The 20,501-nt window shown below is 44.0% G+C and overlaps 1 protein-coding gene across 10 annotated transcripts; it reads right to left on the minus strand.

Annotated features, from left to right (window-relative positions):
- Positions 1 to 861: 861 nt before the first annotated feature.
- On the minus strand, positions 862 to 18,633 carry LOC120905433 (cytoplasmic dynein 1 intermediate chain). 10 transcript variants are annotated; one of them, XM_040316180.1, is made up of 11 exons: positions 18,485 to 18,633; positions 17,015 to 17,205; positions 16,761 to 16,907; positions 16,544 to 16,668; positions 12,886 to 12,918; positions 10,981 to 11,001; positions 7,687 to 7,734; positions 3,690 to 3,839; positions 3,455 to 3,611; positions 3,007 to 3,379; positions 862 to 2,529 (listed from the first exon to the last, which is right to left on the minus strand). In XM_040316180.1, exons 2-11 carry the CDS (start codon positions 17,158 to 17,160, stop codon positions 1,699 to 1,701), a joined length of 2,031 nt encoding a protein of 676 aa, XP_040172114.1. In that variant the 5' UTR covers positions 17,161 to 17,205; positions 18,485 to 18,633; the 3' UTR covers positions 862 to 1,698. The 10 variants fall into 10 exon arrangements, with proteins under 10 accessions (XP_040172114.1, XP_040172111.1, XP_040172112.1 ...); XM_040316177.1 differs by having other exon boundaries at positions 12,886 to 12,948; XM_040316178.1 differs by lacking the exon at positions 18,485 to 18,633 and adding an exon at positions 17,720 to 18,478 and having other exon boundaries at positions 12,886 to 12,948.
- Between the last annotated feature and the right edge of the window lie 1,868 nt (positions 18,634 to 20,501).

The raw sequence follows: 20,501 nt of genomic DNA on the forward strand, positions 1-20,501 counted from the left end.
TTCCTCTGGAATCTACTTCGCAAGTTAGAAAATATCATCATAAAAAATTAAACAAAATTCAACATAATGAGTGTAAAGAGAAACAATCGAAATGAACGACGTTGCTAGGAATGGATTCCATCAATGTAACCAACGCGTTTCATTCAGATGAAAAAAAAATCACTTTACCACTTTTTTCACGTAATAATCAATGCAACAGTTTACTGGGAAAGAAACAACCTGCTCCAAAAAACGTCTTCCATGCACCATGTTTGCCCAACCCTGGCCCGGCAAGCCCGAAGGCACATCGCAGCGGCACATTATGCGCCCACTGGTCCCCATCCCCTTTTCGGGGCGCTCTCCGCTCATGGCGTCATTCTTGGCGACCGTCAGCATAATTACGTCATACCGCGCCTGCACTCGCCCGATGACGGAAGTCGTTAAACAGCCACAGCGTGAATGAGTCATCTTGGATCTCTCTCGCATTGCGATGACGATCACGAGACGCTTGCAGACACAGATGTGTCGCTAAAACGCTCACGCACTGAGAAAAATCCGAGCCTGACCTCATTGTGCACCACCACCACCACCTCCTCCTCCACCGTGTCTGGTAGGCGTGGGTGGTAGAGTGCATCATTTATGCACTTTTTTTTTTGTCTCAACATCGCTTTCCCTGCCTTTCCATTGAGGAGCGCAATAAAAGCAATTTATCGTGAATATAAATTAGACCTTACACCACAGCCCGAGACGCTCATCGTCGGGGAATGTACTGCAGTGGGCACAAGGTGGACAACACACTGCAACCGTTTCTTCACGAAGCGGGACGTACATTACGAAGAAGCAACAATTTCGGAGCATCCAACGCAGAGCAACTAATGATCGTGAAGTACATCTGGGTAGCCGTTTATTTAAGATGAAACGTATCTATTATTTGAATGCACTATGCTTTGTGGTTTAATCACTACACAGCGGATATAAGCACCACTTCTCAATGTGGTATAGCCTGGTTTCCCTCTTTCTCTCTGTGCCGTGGTTTGGTTTGCTTTAGAGCGCGACAGGCGGATGACTATATGGCGATTAGGGTGTTAGGATCCCGCCGCAGCACACACGGACACACACACACACACACACACACACACACACACACACACACACACACACACACACACACACACACACATTGGAGAGCTGCGATTGCTTCAACCTTTCCCCGCGATCTACCGCGGCACAATAGGCTAGCGCGATGTAACACTTTCGATTAAACATCGCCAGACTGAGTAAGTATGTGAGTGTGTCTCTGTGTGTGTGTGTCTCTCTGTGTGTGTGTGTGTGTGTGTGTGTGTGTGTGTGTGTGTGTGTGTGTGTGTGTGTGTGTGTGTGTGTGTGTTGGTAATAAATTAGATACAATATAGTAATATTATGTGTGTAGGGGGAAAAGGGGTTAATTTTATAGCATTCGCACAACTGCCACAATAAACAAATAAACAATTGCGATATAAAATTAAGAGAATAGAAACCCGCGTCTTTTGTTTGCTTCCTCGTTCCGGGGCACGGGGATCACGGGGATGACAATCTGAGTATCATCCGTTTTGTCTGCAGAGTGGCGTGCCAACATTCCACATTTCCCCTTTTCTAGCGTCCCTCGGCGGCGTTCATCATGCTGCTGCTGCTGCTGCTGGTGCCCCCGGCGCCTCCGCCGTACGGTCGCATCATTGAGTTTCATATGAGCGGCGAGCTGGTGAGGGAGGTGAGCGCGCTGGCGGTGCTGGTGTTCTGCGGCACCGGCGACATCTGGTCCTTCTCGTCGAACTCGTCCGTCTGGTTCATCTTGAGCTCGTACAGCACCGCGTTCAGCTTGTTCCACTCGTCCATGCGCGGGTTGGCGAGATTGTCCGCCACGTCGTACACGTGGATGCGGCCCGCCTCGTCGCCGACCGTCACGTGCAGGCCGGACGGCGTCCAGGAGACGCGGTTCAGCGCCGGCTGCCCGTCGACCGTGATCGAGGCGGTCGGCACCTCCGTGTCCTGGTTGAGGTTCCACAGGTCGAGCCGGCCGCTACCGTCCACGCCGGCAAACAGGGCCGGATGGATCGGCGACCAGGCGACGTCCATCACGTAGTCCGAGTTGTCCTCGAACGAGTACAGCGGCTTGTTGTCCTTCAGGCTCCACAGCTTGATCGTCCAGTCAATCGAGGAGGTGAGAAACAAGTGCCCGAAGTCGGGCGACGACTGGTTGTGGTGGGCCGACATGCCCGTTACCGGCCCGAGATGCTTCTCGTACGTTTCGCCGATGCCGGACCGGTTGCCGTGCCGGCTGGCCGAGTAGACGTAGCCGTCCTCGCCGCCGAGCACAAAGTTGTTCACCTCGTTGTGCGGGAACGCCATGCACGTGACGGAGATGGCCTTCGACTGGCGGTGCTGCAACTCGAGCACGTCCTGCGGCTGGGACAGCATGTCCAGGCTCCACGAGCACAGCTTGCCATCGGAGCTGATCGAGATGACGTTGTGCGCGTTCTGCGTGCCGACCATCGACAGACAGTACACCGGTTGCTACAGGAGGGAGTAAAAGCAGGGACGGATTTAGATGAGGAGACCCACGCATGAGAGTAGTGGTGGGAGCTCGGAATCGGACCTACCCGATTCAGTATTTGGAATCAATTCCGGAACCGATTCCGGAGCTGATTCTGGAGTTGACTCTAGAGCCGATTCCGGAGTTGATTCGGGAATCGATTCTACGATCAGAATTCAATTCCGATTTCGGAACCAATTCCGATTCCGGAACCAAATCCGATTCCGGAACCAAATCCGATTCCGGAACCAATTCCGATTTCGGAACCAATTCCGATTTCGGAACCAATTCCGATTCCGGAACCAATTCCGATTCCGGAGCTGATTCCGGAATCGATTCCAGACCTACTATAAGGAATGGATTCCAGAAAACTTCGGAGCTAACCGGAATCGATTCCGACAAAAACTTTATTTTTAAGAGTGCGTGAGTGACTGAGTGCTCGAGTGCCGTGTGCTTACCGTGTGCGCGTTGGCGCTCAGCGGCGTCCGGTGGATCGGGGTGCGCTTCTGCACCCGGTTGTCCCACAGCACGATCTGGCCGGAGTAGGTGCCGCCGAGGATCAGGTTCGGGTGAAATTTGGCAAAGCACGTCGACATGACCGCGCTCTGACAGTGGAACACCTCCTCCGGCGTCTGCTTCTTGAACTTGGTGTTCCACACCACCACCACACCGTCCGGCTCGTTCGGTGTCTCCTCGTTGCTGTGGTAGGACGCCACCATCAACTCCGGGAAGTGCGTCGACCAGTCGAACGACGTGACGCACCGGTTCTTCGACCAGCGGTCGCAGTAGAAGGTGCGATTCAGCGACAGCCGTGCGTGTGATTTTTCATCGCTGCGGCGTGGAGAGAAAGCAAAGAGACAGAAGGGTTATAAAGAGGCACATTGGAAGGGGGTCGGGACTGCTCACTTCATATCGTCCGCCTCGCCGTCACCGATGTAGTCCGTGTAGATGTCGACCGTTTCGGAGAGTGCCCGCTCCATCACCTTGCCGGCGCGCAGTATGAACCGCTGGAAGTCTTCCGACAGTATGATCATCTGCTTCTGCTCGGCGGAGAGCTCTTTCACTGTTGGCGAGAAAGAAGAAAAAAGAAAATAAATGAAATAAGAGTCATTCCATTCCTGCCACAAGCGACGACACTTACCCTCCTTGAGGTCTTCCTTTTTCTGCTCCTGCGGCGTGATGGCTGGTGCGACCTCCTTGACCGTCGGCAGCCCGTGGGGCAGGATGCCGGGCGGCAGCTTCGAGTGGAACCCATGGTCGATATGGGTGAGGGAGCTTTCCTCATCGTCACCTTGACCGTCCCCAAAAGTAAGCACTGTATGAGTAAAACTGTTTCTGATCTAGTATTGTCTGGGACACGCAGGGTGGGTGGTGGGGGTGTTTTTTTTTTGTTCAGGGTGGTAGGGGCTTGAGACGACTTAGCAAACTAAAAGGTAGGAGAGCGCTTGTGGTAAAGCCTGGTGGTGGCAGTAGTAGCAATAGTAACAGCGAATCAGTGTCCAAAAACAAGGGAAGAACATGCAAACACTTCCGCTTCGCTTTCTCTCTATCTCTCTCTCTTCTCATCCATCTCTCTCTCTCTCTATGTAATTCTTTCTCTTTCTTCCAGTTCCCATTTTCTCTCGGCTCCCTGTTTTCCCCTCTACATCACTCCCCAGCCCCGAGACTTGGAGGACGGGGGTAGTAGTGCTCTAGGAGTAGTAGCTTTATTTGTGAATATCAATTGGCATTCTCGGGGGTTTATTTATTGCATTCCATTTCGCACTGGAAAACAAATGAGCATCGGAAAAGTTTACCAGCAGTACACAGCAGTACGAAGTGAAAGCAATTATAATCACGCATTCGCATAGATATGTATGTATATAGGAGAGACCAAACACGTGGCATTACAGAGGATATGTACAGAGACACCGGTTTTGCACCGTCGCAGCACTGATTTTTTTTTCGCACGCGACAAAAAGAGAGCGAGAGAGCGAATAAACTACCGAAACAACGAGTATTAAAGATGCAAAACCAAAAAAATAAAATGTAAAAAAAAACACATAAAATAAACAAGTCATATCCATGTTCTGTACGATGCTGGTTTGAGAAGCAACGCGGAAGGCAACCTTACAGTACATACAGAGAGAGCATCGAGAAGAAAGTGTCACAACTCGAAAGAAGGGAAAGATGGAAAGAGAATAGATAGTGGAGAGGGAAAGAAAGAGTTCAGAAGTGTACAGAAGGAAATAGCACAGAGAGAAACACACTCACACACACACACGCACGCACAGATATAGAGGGAAGATAGATATTTCAGGGATTGTGAGAGCATCAAAAGGACAAGGAGGAGGGAAAGTGTGCACAAACGGATGGATGCGAAAAATGTACAACTTTCAGACGTTGGCACCAGATGGCGACTGCTGACACACAAACATTCCACAGCTGTTCGATTGGTTTACACTAATTTTGCACATTTGTCGGCAGAATCTGAACTGGATGTTGAGGTACGCCCTAGAGAGCCTGATATTTATCTTTGTTCTACAATATCAAGAGTTCCAATGTTTTTTTGCAAGGGTTTGCTACAATTTTGAATGCTTTTGATTCGAGACCTATCTGGAGGTTGAGGAGAATACCTCCGACGGCATCTTCGCCAGGCTAAATCTACAAGCGTTAGCTAGTGGCTGGTTCGCTTCAGGAAGACCAAAAGAAGCAGGTCAACAATTCGCTGGCATAAAAGAGCTAACTTGCGTATGCTTGGGGGAGGACAAACACTCATAATGGAGCCTGCTATCACACAGCTAGGTAAGTTGATTTAGTGTCTGACGGTTATTTACACATGTAAAGGGGCTAAAAAGCGCTCCACTCGCTATGGGTGTGTGAATAAGGATTGATGAATGTTTGCGTATGTGTGCGACCTGTCATCTGCAGCGTAGCAAGGAAGAAGCGAACTTTCCAACAGCGTGTGTGCCACTAGCCCTTGTGGCACTAGGCGGCACACAGCTGACACATCATTGCAGGCGGAGGATGAGAGCTTAAAAGCGTCTTTTTGTGAGGGATAGAAGGGAAGATGACAGGAGCGATAACATGGATGGTGACGCGGTGGATATGTTGATGATGATGACGGGAAGGGGAGTTTTTTGTATGTGAGGAGGAATTACTAGGAGCTAGTAGTAGTAGTAATAGTAGTGGTAGTAGTAATAGCAACAGTCGTTAGCAGAGGAGGACTTTGTGTTTTTGAATTTCTTGGAATCGTGAGATATCATAACGATTGGAGAGAAGTGGAGTATACTATCTTCACGCTGCAAAAGTTCTGGATGGATGATCTGGACGAGATCCGAGTCATATAGGAGAGGGGGCGACTAAGGGAAAAAGGCACAACGATCGGTATCTATCGCATCGATATACATTAACATCTTATTAGCATACGCTAAAGCATTATTCTATTTCTCCACCCATTTTTAGCGGGACATTCAACAAGACAGAGGGAGTACAGGGAGCAGAGAAGAGATAGAAGATAGTAGGTAGAACAGAGGACAGAGCAGTAGACAGTAGGAGGCAGGTTTGATGCCCATGATAGATGTACACGAAGAACACACAGATATGTTTTTGGGAAGGGTGCACAGGCAACACATTCGGTGGTGTCAATACGGTATTCTTGTTGCTTTTATAAAGAACAAATGGTAGTAGTAATAGCAATGTCAAAACTTCTTCCCCCTTCCGTCATGCATCCCCCGGATGTTTTTTTGGATGTAGTTGGCAAGCGGATTGCAGGGTAGTTTATGTTTATTTGTATAAGAAAGCTAGATTCAACATTACTATTACTAATTCCAGCACATGGTGAGTTCGGTATGGGTAGTAAGAAAGCGGGATGATGATGTTGGCCAGTCGACGAACCAGAGAAGTTAGAGCATGAATGTTAGGTTAGGGGACGGTGCATTGCAACACTCCACAACAGGGGGGGATATTGGAATAAAGAAAACACAGGAACCACATTGCACACAAAGCTACCACAAAACACAAACATGGAGACTCCGACGACACCGTTAGTACCTTCCAAAGTGGTTAAACCGAGAGCGACCTGATTGCGAGGTTGTGGTTAGAAGGTTTGAGTGTTGATGTGTATTAGAACTAGTACATCTAGCTTAACTGTGTGAATGTGTGTGTGTGTAGCAGTAGTTGGTTAGTATAGTCCAGTGGAGTAGACCAGAGTACAGGGGTTCCCCGAGTTGTCAGCAAACTTCACAGCCACCGCACCACGTGGCTTTCGATTGCATTTAGAATGGAGTTTTTGTTTTTTGTGGGGAGCGATGTAGATTTTTATGTAGGGATCCCGCGAGTTGAGAACAGAGATGCCAAGTAGGGTTTATCAATGGTACTACAGCACTACAAAAGGAAGACGAGAACAGGAAGTAGAGAAAGAAAAAGAGACATAGACAAAGGTACAGAGACAGCGACAGACAGAGAGAGAGAGATAGACAACGGACAAAAAATGTTCATGATGCGTGGTGATCACTCATCACGTTCCCCGGATCACTGTTCACGGAGCAACTCTAGAGCAACACTATGGGTACTAATTACAAAATAGCGAAATAGTTTCATTGAACTATTGCAACAATAGCAATAACTTTTCAACAAGTTTTATTCATCTACTTAAACGGCTACAATAATTAAAAAAAAAAAAACATAAACTACAAAAAACCTGCGAAGTAATAAGAGTTCCAATGAACTGAAACTCTACGCAACGATAGGCAAAAATAACAGAACATAGTAGCAATGTAAAAAACAATAACAACAACAACAACAAGGCACACATGAAGCAAAGCCACTAAGCTTCAAAGAAAGAAAGTAAAAAACGAAACCAAAAAAAGCTATCATTATGTCTGCATAAAATTGCGTCTAGATGAATAGTACCGAATCAAAAGAATAAAAAGGGAAACATCTATTAACAAAACCAGTATAACAACGTACAAACGACTATATGTGACATTTGTATACGTATCTATTATAGAGAGAGGAAGTAAAATGTAACGACAAAAAAAAAGAAACAAGTAAAGAGTAGTTTTGCGCAATTTTGCAATAAAAGTGTATAAACAAAAAAAAGGAAAGAAGAACAAGAGGAGCAGAGATTAATTTGTGTTGTTATGGCAAAAACCTACCTGTAAACTCATCCTCCCACTCTAAACCGGGGTTAAGATTGTACTCATCTTGAAATGGGAAAAAAAGCTAACTTAAACTTTTGTGTATCTTTTTGTGTTTTTTTTTTTGCAGGGCAGGGTATATATTTTGTTTGTTTGTTTGTTTGTGTGAGCATTTTTTAGATTTAGATTTTGCTTCTTCCTTTTAAGGAAAGAACAGGCATTTTAAGAAGGGTTTTTTTAATTTCTTCAAATTTTGAGGTTTTTAGGTATTTAAGATTTAAATTTACATTATCCATTTGTTTTATGAAACGAAAAGCAGCAGATTAGTATCAAACGCTTTAATAAATCTCAATAGCAAATAAGAGAGGGGGGAGTGGGGTTGGTTTGCGGTGTGTGTGTGTGTGTGTGGGCGGATAATAGTATGAGAATGACAGAGTGGTGCTTGGTTGGTTTCGATAAAAAACAAAAAAAAAGATATGATAATCGGAAAAGTGGAGTGTGGAGAAAGGGTGGTTGGTGGTTTGCATTGGGGCCGGGCGGGAAAACATTACAAACACAATCAGGTAACAGTGGACGCGAAAAAGTTTCACAGCGGCACTATGGCACACAATGGAGCAGGCTAAAGAACGAACGCAGCCATATCGTTTCCGTTTCTCGTCTATTTCGATGTTTTTTTAAGGGTTGGAAAAGTGAGAGTAGCAGGGAGAAGGATATGCGGACAATGGGGAAGCGTACAGTGCTTACATTGTTTTCCAGGAGTTCTCATAGCTGTGGGACACTTTATTCACTCTTTCTTATATGACATGAACTTATTGTAATGGGAATTTGACTCTCTAGCACCCTTGTTGGACAAATCGAATAGGAATGTCCAACGAGCCTGTCCCAAAAGGGTTCCATAGAGTTCAATTTCCAACATATGCAGTTGACTTCCCATAGGAAAGAGTCAAGGAAGTGTCCCACAACTATGAGAACTCCTGGAAAACCCTGTGTTAACACTCGCGGAAAAATAATTAGGAAATATTTTGAAAAAAAAGCAAGGTACGTTTGGGGCTTTCTCACGCTGGACTTGGAAAAGTTTGCCTATCGTTAATGGAAGCGGAAATCCTATTCGCTGTGTCAGTATTCTGCTGTTTCATCCAATAAGAAAAACACTCATACATTCTAATTGATAGCTATACATACGGAGTAATGTGGGATTGATGAGCACTATGCGTAATTACGTAGGTGTACAAATTGGTAAAAAATAAACAAATGCTACCCCAAAATAAAGCTATACAATACAGCTATCCTTATCCGTGTGTATACTGCCACCGAGGGGGGGGGGGGAAGAGGGGTCATTAATTAATCTTAAACATTTCCTTAAACTTGCTTAAACACCTTGGTTACTTTTGAGATGGATGGGGGGATGTGTGGGATGACATTTTCGCGCCCGCTCGTATGGCATATAAAGGTGAGCTCGTACTTATTTGTCTACAGTGTCCGGGCAGTGGGGGATGGAGCAGTTTGCCTAAGAGACTAGAATGAAGATGATGGCAAGGGGTGGCTGCGACCAAGATCACACGGACAAACAGGACAATCCTGACCGGAAGCATTTTGTGGGTCTAAATCGACAACCAACTGCAATCATCAAGGCTGGCTTATTGCTAAAATTCCGGTTCTACAGAGACGTTGTGAGGTGTTTAAAAATGTTAAAATTCTCTATTCCAGCTCAGCCTTTTTCCGAGACAACATCATTCATTCGACAGGCTGCGTTCTTCTTCTTCTTGGGTATTTGAAATGTAAGAAAACCAGAAAATGAGTAAAAATCGATTTAGGAAGGCGTCATGATTGTGAATATTACGTGTGGAGAAAATAAGAGGAATTTCAAACAAATAAATGTTGAACACGAAAATGAAAACCACGGTACCATTTTCCCCGTTTCAAACGGTTAAACATAGAAACACGATATTGGTAAGGGAGGAAAGAGACAAACAAACACACACACACAAAAAGGATTGCCTTTGGCACCATGCAAGTTACCGTTAGGGGTTTGGTATGTAACTTTGCCGCACGATTGTATGATAACAGAAGAAACATTAACGAACAAAACAAACAACACAGTAAAACAAACGATTGCATTTTCAACCGTCAAACCACGCGTGAACCACGTGTACAATCTGTATAAAAAAACGTAAAGGCAAGGGGGGGGGGCGTAGAAGATTAAAAAAAATATTGGAAAACAATTGTGGCTGGTGGTGGTGTAGCGAAATGAAAGAGACTATGAAATTATAAACGAAAAATAAAGTAAAACAATAACACGGACAGGTAGTACGAACGGATAATAGTGATTCCCCGCAACAAATAAACAATGAATACTTAACTAAGATAAGAGAAGTAAAATAGGAATATAAAAAACGCAACAACAACAACAGAAAGAAAAGGGAGAGAAGAGAAATAGAAATAGAGAAAAAAAAAAAACAGAGAAACACAAATGGGTGGAGAAACTAAAATGTACTTGTACTATTGAAAAAAAAACGCGGCACGCGCAAGATGGCAGGGGGAAAAGAGGGGTCGGATTATTTCTTTATCATATATAGTTGGCTGTTTCCGTAGCAAAAGCTCTTCTCGGGGCACGCGCACACACGCGGGCGAGGGAACAGGATAAAGCAATGAGAACAAAACCGTATTGTTTATAAGGTAACTAACGAAACTAGAGTAACACAAACCTAATATCATTTGCAGACAGAGGTGAGAAAGGCAACAGAAAGGCGAAGGAAGAGGGTAAGGGAGGTAAAATGATGACAAAGGAAACAGGATAAAAGTGTGGAAAAAAACTCTTGAGGAAGTATCTAAGGATGGTGTGGTGTGGTTGTTATAATTGTAGAGCAAAAAGAAGGGGGCTTGATTTTCTACTTCAACAATAATGATGATTTGGATGATTTTGAATGCCTTCGGTGAAGGGTTTGGGGTACATGAAAGCAGATGATGTTCGATCGCTACGAGTAAAAGAACACTCCTTCAGAGTGGCATAACGCCGCCGCTGCGAGCGATGCTAGGAAGCATTGATCTACTCGATTAGCATCGATGGATGTAGAGGCTTGTGGAAGGGAAGGCGTTACGATGTAGTAGAGATCATAGTAGTAGTAGCAGTAGTAGTAGAGGAAAGGATGTAATGTTACATTAATGGTAGCGCAGAAAGGTAGGGCGCGCGTTTGTGTAACGTTACGGGTGATGCGTTAAGAAAAACGGAGGGGTTGAGAGGAAGCCTTTTGGCAGTGACAATGTTGGGGGGGAGGGACGCTAAAACGAATCGCGCTGAAACGCATTACTCACCGTAATAGTCGGTTGCGTGAGCTGTGTGACGTTTGTCCGAATGTTCCAATCCGTTGTTTGCAGTCGCCAGCGTCGGTGGTTCCAGTTAGCAGGTTCCAATATTTCCCAGACCAGACACACCGGAAACGAGGGGGAAGGGGGGGGGATGACGAGAGAGAAAGTTGTGTGATTAGTTTACAAACACTTGACACTGGTTATATCTTTACATTCTAATGCTAGCTAGAGAGCTCCGGTCGGTCTGCCGGTTACGATGTACGCACCAGTACAAATGCACAATACACAAGCTGACAACGATAGCGATAACGGTACAACAAATAATGAGAAGAAGAGAAAAAACCAATGCAAAGACGAAGATGTAGGAGAAGGTTCCAAAGATCTATTGCAATTAAGGCTAGAGGAAATGTGTGTGTGTGTGTGTTGTTCTTGCCATCTTTCAGTATTGTTTTGTATAAAATGTTCAATATTACTAAGAAGAAGAAGAAGAAAAAGAAGAAAACACACACACACGAACGCTATAGGAGCTAATGCCTGGGGAGCTAAAGAGAGGGAGAGTGAGAGAGAGACATAGGGAACATTGAAACGACAAACCGAAGAGGAAAATAGAAGAACGGAAAGAATAAAGTAACAAATGAGCAAACGCAACCAGTGCTGGAAAATGTCACTGTCAATGACAAATCTGACTGCCAAAAATCTGACTGAAACAAAATCCATGTCAGCGTCACGTACTCAATTGTGATAATCAGAGGTGATACTCAAAACGAGTGGTGTGGCCAATGCATGCTTCGTGATATTTTTGCAACCATCGCTTTGTCAGTCACTATGTCATGACTTTTTTTAACTGAGATCAGTTCTGCACTGACATAGTCGTGATGAATTTTGGCTAACACAGCGTCACGAGCTCTACTGTGATGATCAGAGATGAGACTCAAATAGTTGGTGCGATCATCACACACGCTTGGTGACATTTTGGGAAACTAACTCATGGTCAGTCACTTGGTCGCGACATTTTCTGTCGTTGATCATCACGATACTCATGTGGTGCTGGCGAGCAGATAGATCAAAAAGCACGCTCATTCTGTTGCTGAGAACACACGCCAAAGAATATTGCAAGAATGTCGTGATTATTGCCGACAGAACATGTCTTGGCTAAGTGTTTGACCAAGAGTTGGGTGCTAAACAAAATGTCACCAAGCATGTAATGGATCCTTCAACTGTTTGAGTTTCACCCCCTGATCATCACAGTTGTGTACGTGAGCTGACTAGGACTTCGTTTCAGTCATGGCTGTTGGTGACAGAAACAGTGGCGTTTGGCAGCACTGTTCACAGCCAGAAATGTTTATGCTTGTGACGGCATTAAGCTTAGCGTGTGAGTGAGAGTATCGCGGTTGACACAAGCATTCGCATGTCGTTTTTGGCAAGTCTTGACGCACATCCATTGAGTATCAGCAATGAACGCCAAGCTACCACGAATATGTTCTAAATTTTCGTTGATAAATATCTCGTGATGCGCATGACATTTTGCAGCATTGAACGCAAACAAAGTAAGCAGCACGGAAGAGAATAATAAAAAATAAATAAAGAAACAAACTAGGATGTAAAAGCGTATGCTTTTTTTACACGAAAAACAAAGGAAGAAAAAATAACGTGTACCGATCCTATATCTATGCAAGGAAGCAAGGGCGGAGCGGAAAAATAATGGAAAAATAACTACTATTTTTCAGGCTCATCAAAATGCTAGTCATTGGTTTTGGCACGATTTTCTGTGTTCGTTTATCGATAGCGGTACACGGTACACAGCACGGCTTTCAATTGCTCTGTTGCGTGTACGTTTCGAGTGTATGCGAGTGTGGGTGTGTGTTTGTATGTGTGTGTGTGTGTTTATATCACATCGATATCATGCTTTACCTTTGCGCGGTCTCCACCAATCCTCCATATATCCTGACAGAGGTGAGGAATGGCAAGAAAAAACTGTATTTGTTATTTTATTTCACTTATTGTCCCACTGGAAGTGTGCCGAAGGCAAAGCGGGAAAAGAGTGCTGCGGGTGGAGCGGACGGGGAGGAACACTGTTTTAGAACACTTTGGGGGCGAAGCGCGCGTGAACCGTCGCAACAGTGGAGACATACCGGGATAAAAATTAAAGTTTTTTAATTTTAAGATTTGAATGCGGGCAGTATATTGTCTGCTTTCAAGTAGATAAAATTACATTAAGAAAGCCAAACAAATAGGTCTTTAAACCCGCTAGAAAAAAAAATGCAAACATGTTTCAAACAAGGCAAATGAAAAGAAACCTCTTTAAACGACAATAATTCCGACACTGCTGCACGGAATTGTATAACGTCTTATTCTTCTTCTGCTTTGGCACATCTTAGGCGGTTGATCAAAGCGTTTCTTCAATATTGAAGATTAATTTCAAATGTAAATAAGGCCTGCCCTATCATATATGCCGTGAAGTAACAGCTTTGTCGTTCAAATTTTAATTAATTCGTTATTTTTAACAGTCATGCGATTTTGGTCGTATTTTACGTTCTTTTCTTGTGGCTTATGATATTAACGAAATATTAGACTTTGGAAGGTCCTAAAATATAAAAAAAACAACATAAATTGCATTAAAGTGTACAATGTATGAATAGTAAAGCGAATACACTGTACCAGCACAAGTGAACCTGTTAGAAAACAACAAAACTTTACTAATTACGTTATATTTACGCAAACAAAAAATGGACTATAGAAGCGTTTTTTTTTCACTAACAACTATTAAGATCTATAATGCAACATATTTGTATCCCGGCGGTTGTGTTGGGCTTCCTTCCACTGTGCGTTGGTTTCCCCCAGCCCAGTCCCGGGGAGGGGCGGGGAGGATTGAGCGGAGTGGGTTGGACGAGCACGGACATTATCGGGTGGATGGCAGGCGGGCGCGCTTTTCATCTCTCGCGTCGGTAAGCGAAACTCCTGCCAAAGCTATTTCCGGGCGGGTGCATTTGTCCTTTGACAAAAAACCAAAAACCGGCAAAGTGAAGGTTTGACTGTTTCCTGTTCCTAAACCTTTCGCAAATCTGCAAACCAGAGACTCTCTCACACACTCTCTCTCTCTCTCGCTTGTACGTCAAGACGGTATGACCGGGGACAGTAGGGATGGGGCTGATTTGATGTTTGTATGCGATGTGCCGTAAATCAGTCCATTTTTGAACAAATAATCATTAACTATTGCAGCAGAATTTGATTTCTAATTGTTTTCATTGCGCCAAATTAGCTCATTTTGCAGCTGCGTCCCGGTAGGGGAAGGTATGTAAAGACGGACACTAGCGGGTAAGATAGGACACTTTTCATAAATGCATGAAAAAGGTAATTTTCGAAAAAAAATCAATAATGTATGCCAAATTTGTAAAATTCACGAACAAAACAAATGTGAAATCGTGAGCACCCCTTTGTGGATCTAATTTAATTACTGTGGAGCTTAACGTCTACCACATTTATTGTTTACATTTTCGAAAGTTTTATGACATGAATGAGTAGTCGTGATTATTAAGCAACAACTGGCGAAAGAACGAGAATGCAACCAATAAACAATATTGTTTTCTGGTGGTTTAAACATCCTAACACCGAAGCGGGAAAGGCGGACACTCTGTCGTAGGGAGAGAAGGACACCGAAATTATTGATTTATTTTACTTCATCGATTGCTGATGAATAGATTTCATCAAATACCTTAAATAAGGATATTTAAAAGATATAAATCATTCAGCAACTAAATAAAGCATGCAAATATGGGAGAAACGGCACACCAGTCAAAATAGCAGCCATCAGTTATGCTATGACTCTCGCTCGACGCTGATGAGGCACTTCACGAAATTCAATGTCACGACTTACACAACTTTATGCAATAAAAAGAAGAGATATTGATACGACCTCATTCAGGAATAGATGAGAGATTCTATGGGATTGAAAATATCAAAAAGTTGAATTTTGACATGAAGGTAAAAATGACTTCAACTATTATCAACCTGAAAAATGCTGGAGTCGTAGACTTTCCACGGAGGAATTTCCTAAAGGGAAGTTCTAGACAATTGTTCTGTAAGCTGAAACATCGTCAGCTCTGTTAGTGCGCGATATTTCAATAATGTATTAGATTCCACATTCTACGATGTATTAGAAGCGGTGCTTACAATTCCCAAAATTCACCGCCGAATGAAACGCCGTTGCAATTGGCCAAGAATTGGTTTACGTACGTACCAGGACGTGGAAAGCAATGGGATATGTTGAAATAATATACAGTAGGTGACCGCTAACTGAGAGGTAAACAAGCTCCAGTTAACGAACAATGTTCGCTAACTGGAGTGACGTTTCTATGGATTGATTGTTTTGATTGGCGTGGACTGGAATAAACATACCAAACTTTTTTTTTTCATTTATGTTGATATAAAGTATAGTAATTCGTGTAATAACATAAATTCATATCAAACGTAAGCAAGAGACCCTAAATTTGTTTGAAAAATGCACATTTGCGACAAATTTCTCTTCATGAGATTCCGGATGTTTCATGTTTTGACGTTTAAGTGTTCGTTAACTGAGAATCACTCCAGTTAGCGAACCTCCAGTTAAAAAGCACTCCAGTTAAAACACATCCAGTTAGCGGTCACCTACTGTAAACCTATTCAATTTCCAACGTTTTCTAAAGGTTCTTCTTACCCAAACATTTCAAAACTGCACGAAAAAAACCTTATTTCATGCATAAAAACCACATAAAAATCGTGAAAATTTTAACACATTTTCAGATAAAACATGAGTGTAAGATAATGTATGCACATTTTCATGAAACATTTTCATGATTTTCATTTGCATTCATATATCTCAAGTTTTTTTTATCTTCCTTAACGTGTCCGTCTTTATCTACCTTCCCCTGTAGGAACTAGTGTTGGGTGAGTGATTCGTATCTCGAATCGACTCTTCAAAGAATCATTTATCTCTAAAAAATCATGACTCTCGAAAAATAAATAAATCTTCAAAGATTCATAAATTCATTAAAATTCGTATATCTCCAGGGATTCATGAATCTTTAGAGATGTATGATTTTCAAAATAATGCATTTGCATTTCGGTACACGTTTTGTTTTCTTCCTTTGTTTTTCGTGTAAAAAAAGCATACGCATTTGGAGATTTATGATTTTTTGGAGATTCAAGAATCTTTGCAACCGAGATTCAGATTCATTGAACCATTTAAAAAATCCATTCAGATTCATGAATCTGAATCAGATTTACCCAACACTAATAGAAACACGGATTACAAAATGAAACAGATGTTTGAAAAATTCCTCGGCAGGTTTCGATCATGATATTTTTTTTTTATAAAATGCACAACCATTTAAAATAGTTTCCAACAACAGTTATTGAGAGTTTTGCGACAAAAATGGAGTGAATTTCAAACGCATTATTTGATAGGGAGTGTAGATGTGTTTGTGTGTGTGTGATCCAATGAAAACGCTTGGACGATTGGGAGCTGTGGCGGGGGTGGGGGAAAGGGGGGGGTGCGGAAATCGATAGCAATCGATCGCCCAATTACACTTACCGTCGCGCTCGTGACCGCCGGAGCTGTTCGTTTGTGTTTGCTTCGAGTAGACGACCGTCTCCTTCGGGGGAATGTTGGTGGCCTGCACCGATACCAGGCACAGGTTGACCGGCTTCTTGCGATAGCTGGCGGCGAACCGGGGGGGCGGAAATGGAAAGGGTGCAACACCGTTTAGGCTAAAGGTGCAAACGACAGGGGAAACGGGACAAAACCATACCTCACACCGTTGATGCTGGGCTGCAGGCTGGCGTCGGGCGTGTGGGTGGTGGACTGGTCGGAGGTGGCCGAATTGACCGAGGACAGCGAGGACAGCACCTCGGACACGGGCGCCACACCCAGCGACGAAAGCATCTCATCCAGATCCCTGTGCCACGGGCCAAGAAAAGAAGTAGAAGAAGAAGAAAACACACACACAGTCCATTAGCACAGTGTGAAGGGTGGGCAAGCGTGTGCTGTGGGGGCACCACTCACTTCCGCGTGCTGGTTTCCGAGGTGCCCAGCTTGCCGGACGCCTCCTCCAGATCCTTCTGCTCCTTCTCCTTCCGCCTGCGGTCCTTCTCCTCGCGGAGGGCCTGCAGTTTGGCCTTCTTCCGCTCCAGCTCCGCCTTACGGTTCATCTTGGAAAGTTTCGCGAGTTGCTCTAATTGCTCCAGCTTTCACAGCTGGAAGAAAAAATGCATCATTATTGGTACGCGTGTACGTGTGCGTGTGTGTCTGTGTGTTTGCTAGGGTGCACTAGCAGGTGTGTAAGACTAAAAAAAACAACAACACAACAACAAAAACTGTATGGCGCAGTGAAAGAGTGTCTGCCGAAAAAGCCGATGACGTCATTTTGTCATCGTTTTTTTCGGGCGTTTCTTTTTCTTCTCTCTTTTACTTTTTGTTTCGCGTTTCGATTTGTTGGATTCGAAGCAAAGCCAGCAGCAGCAGCAGCAGCAGCAACGACAGCAGATAGAGAGAAGATAGAAGAAGAGGGAAGTTGCAGTAGCAGGAGTACAGAAAGCGAAGCAGAAAAAGGCGAATGGCAAAACGTTAGACTATTAGTGTGTATGTGTGTGTGTGTGTTTTTTTTGTATGTGTGTTAATGTGCGTGTGGATATGAGTGGATTGTGACTGTTGTTAGTAGAAGCAATTCGGTAGGGGGTTTTCTTTTTCATTACTACTGGGAGCACTCACATTTTTTGTTCCACCACGCGAAGGAAAAGTTTAAGTATTATTTGTTTTAAAATATGTTAAGAGGAGAGGAGTTTCCGCCTTTTGGTTAGACACTACCCAATGGGGAGGGGGGTGTGAGGAGGATGGGGTTGATGTAGTACGATTTTTAACAGTTAGGTCAGTTGCGTAGATTGCTCTCTTCTCTCTCTCTCTCTCTCTCCTGCTCGCTTTCGTAGCCACCGCCTTGATCGGCCAGGAGTGGGTGGGTGGGTGTTAGATGCACAAAGTTGCCACCTCAGTACCGATTCCCTTTAGAAGGAAGATGGGGAGGGCGCTGGGGAGGCAACCCCTATTTCTTCTTCCTCTTCTGGAGAGCGGTCGGCACCTCCTTCCGGTGAGACTTTCCCGTAACCTGCTTCGGTGGCAAAGTGGTGTGCTGTTATTCACATTCCACCGAGATGATAGAAGAGCCGAGATGCGTCATTTGTTGATCGGGACGTGGACGTGATTTTGGGGATTGAAGAGCGAGAACACCCGGACACACACACACTTGCGTACAGAGACACACACAGAGAGCGGTACACTTGGTGGAGGCCCCCACCGAGCGGTAAGGGGGGTCGACGACAAGGCAGGGATGATGCAGGGATGATCTGATCGTGTTAGTACACCACTACAGGAATGGGGAAAGGTGGGGCAATGAGCGGACAAGTGATGAAGTGGTAAACGATACTGATTGCTGCCTTTTTTTTCCGGCAGCAGCCGAAAGCTGGAAGGTTGGTTCAGTACCCGAGCTGGTGAAGAAAAGCGGTTCGGCGTGATTGCGCACTTTCACTCCGTTTGCGTCCGCACGGTTGCACTTCGGGAAAAATTTTGCACCACCAAGCGCACGTACGCACATGCACAAATGCACACACGCACACAACACATGCTCACTGAGGCAGCCCGATTATTCGCACCAGCCCGGACCATCCGCATTCTCTGCCCGATATTTGACGTAAGCAGCGTTTATACCGCACGGTTGGCAGCTCGCACTGTCACCGAGCACAGTGCCGTGCACACAAAAGGCGGCATAGCGCACAGGGAACGATAGCACAGACCGAGTGAAAAGTGGTTCTTGTAATTTAGAGGTTACTGTATCGTTGAGAATGCATTAGGCTGGAAATAGACGAACCGAGATCGTCGCGGTACCGCGAAATTCGCACCTTGTTTATAACAGTTGTAGAACAGTTGAGCTGTCAAATCTTCCGCTCCTCCAATCGCGCCTGCTGTTTCGCAGAGATACCCAACTTCGGTATTGCTGAGATTTTCGCGGTAGCGCGAACCGATTATTTTTACTTTTTCTGGCGGATTTGTGTGAAAACTCGTGTCGAGAAATGAGTTTTGTATTTTATTTTCCATAAACTATGTGAAATAAATAATTTGATTCGCAAATTGATAGAAAAATATTTCTTCTAGGCACATTCAATCGTCACCAGACCTCGGATGGTTCCATACACGAACCGCGATTATCTCGCCTATCTGTCAGATTTTATAATTTAATTGGCAGCTCAAGTCATACGCGATTTTCGCGGTACCGCGATGATCTCGGTTCGTCTATTTCCAGCCTTAGGCCGAAAATACACGAACTGGAATTTCGCGGCCGCGGAATTCCGCCTGCTGTCAAACCCATATACAAAATGTCAACGGCAACTTTCCCGAACTGTCATATCCATACATTTTTCAGACATTTTCGGCCTTAAAAATACAATTGATAACTCGGTAATTGTTATTTAAATTATTACTTTTGTACACTTATTATTAAGCGGTTTCGGACTCTCCTGAGGCAGGCCAAGACCGCAAAGCGGTTGTAGCGCCGGATAAGTAAAAGTAAGTAAGTAAGTAAAACACTTATTTAATACGATACGTGCCGAACATTCTGATATTTTTGGCTTTTAAGTGGATACAATTTATTAACAAAAATGTAATTTATACTGCATTGGACAGTTCTTGAAGCAAATTATATTGATTTGACGTTTGATCGGTCAAATTTAGAAATCCGCGTATCTCCGAATAAATAAGAACCATAAGTCGAGAACCGCGTAACTCGGGAATAGACTGTATGTATCCATTGTCGGAAACTTGCATGCAAATCGAACCGACTTGGCATCTGAGTTTTATAGCAGTGAAAGTTTTTTTTTTTCAAAGTGAAAAACTAAATTTTAAATTATTTCGGGCAATATGTTTGAGGCTATGCATCGAACAAATTTGTATCGTTTTCGATGAATATTAACTTTTTTGTAATACCCAATAGCCCAAGCACCACAGATTAAGCTTAAACGACTAGAACATCAAATATTCATAGGAAAAAAACGAAAGCTCCTTAGGTTCACTGCTTTGCTAAATAGATGGTTCATGACACAGCTTCATTTAATCATGACCTTTACAGCCTGTGCACACAACTCTCCGAGCAAAAATTTATACGAATGATCGTGCGGATAGATACGTGGGTATCAACACCAAGGACCATTCCTCAAACCTCACTTCATTCAGTTTTCGTTATACGAATTAGAGTTTAGTATTTACCCAATCGTATCGCCGTTCTAGTTCTAGCGATGCATAACTTCAATGCAAAACCATACAACAGTACAGAGGAAATGAGAAAGCTCTCCTCCAAGCGATGAAGCTCAGCTGGTTGGGGTATCCCACCAACAGAGAGCGCCACCAGCTTTTTTGCTATTTTTAGAACGCATGAGTCGTTTGCCGTCCGCTAAACGAAGTCTTTCTATATTCCGTTTAGGTAGAGTGCTTGAGTCGTTAAGAAGCC

Source organism: Anopheles arabiensis, chromosome X (genome assembly GCF_016920715.1).
Source record: "Anopheles arabiensis isolate DONGOLA chromosome X, AaraD3, whole genome shotgun sequence".
In the NCBI taxonomy this organism is placed as follows: domain Eukaryota; kingdom Metazoa; phylum Arthropoda; class Insecta; order Diptera; family Culicidae; genus Anopheles; species Anopheles arabiensis.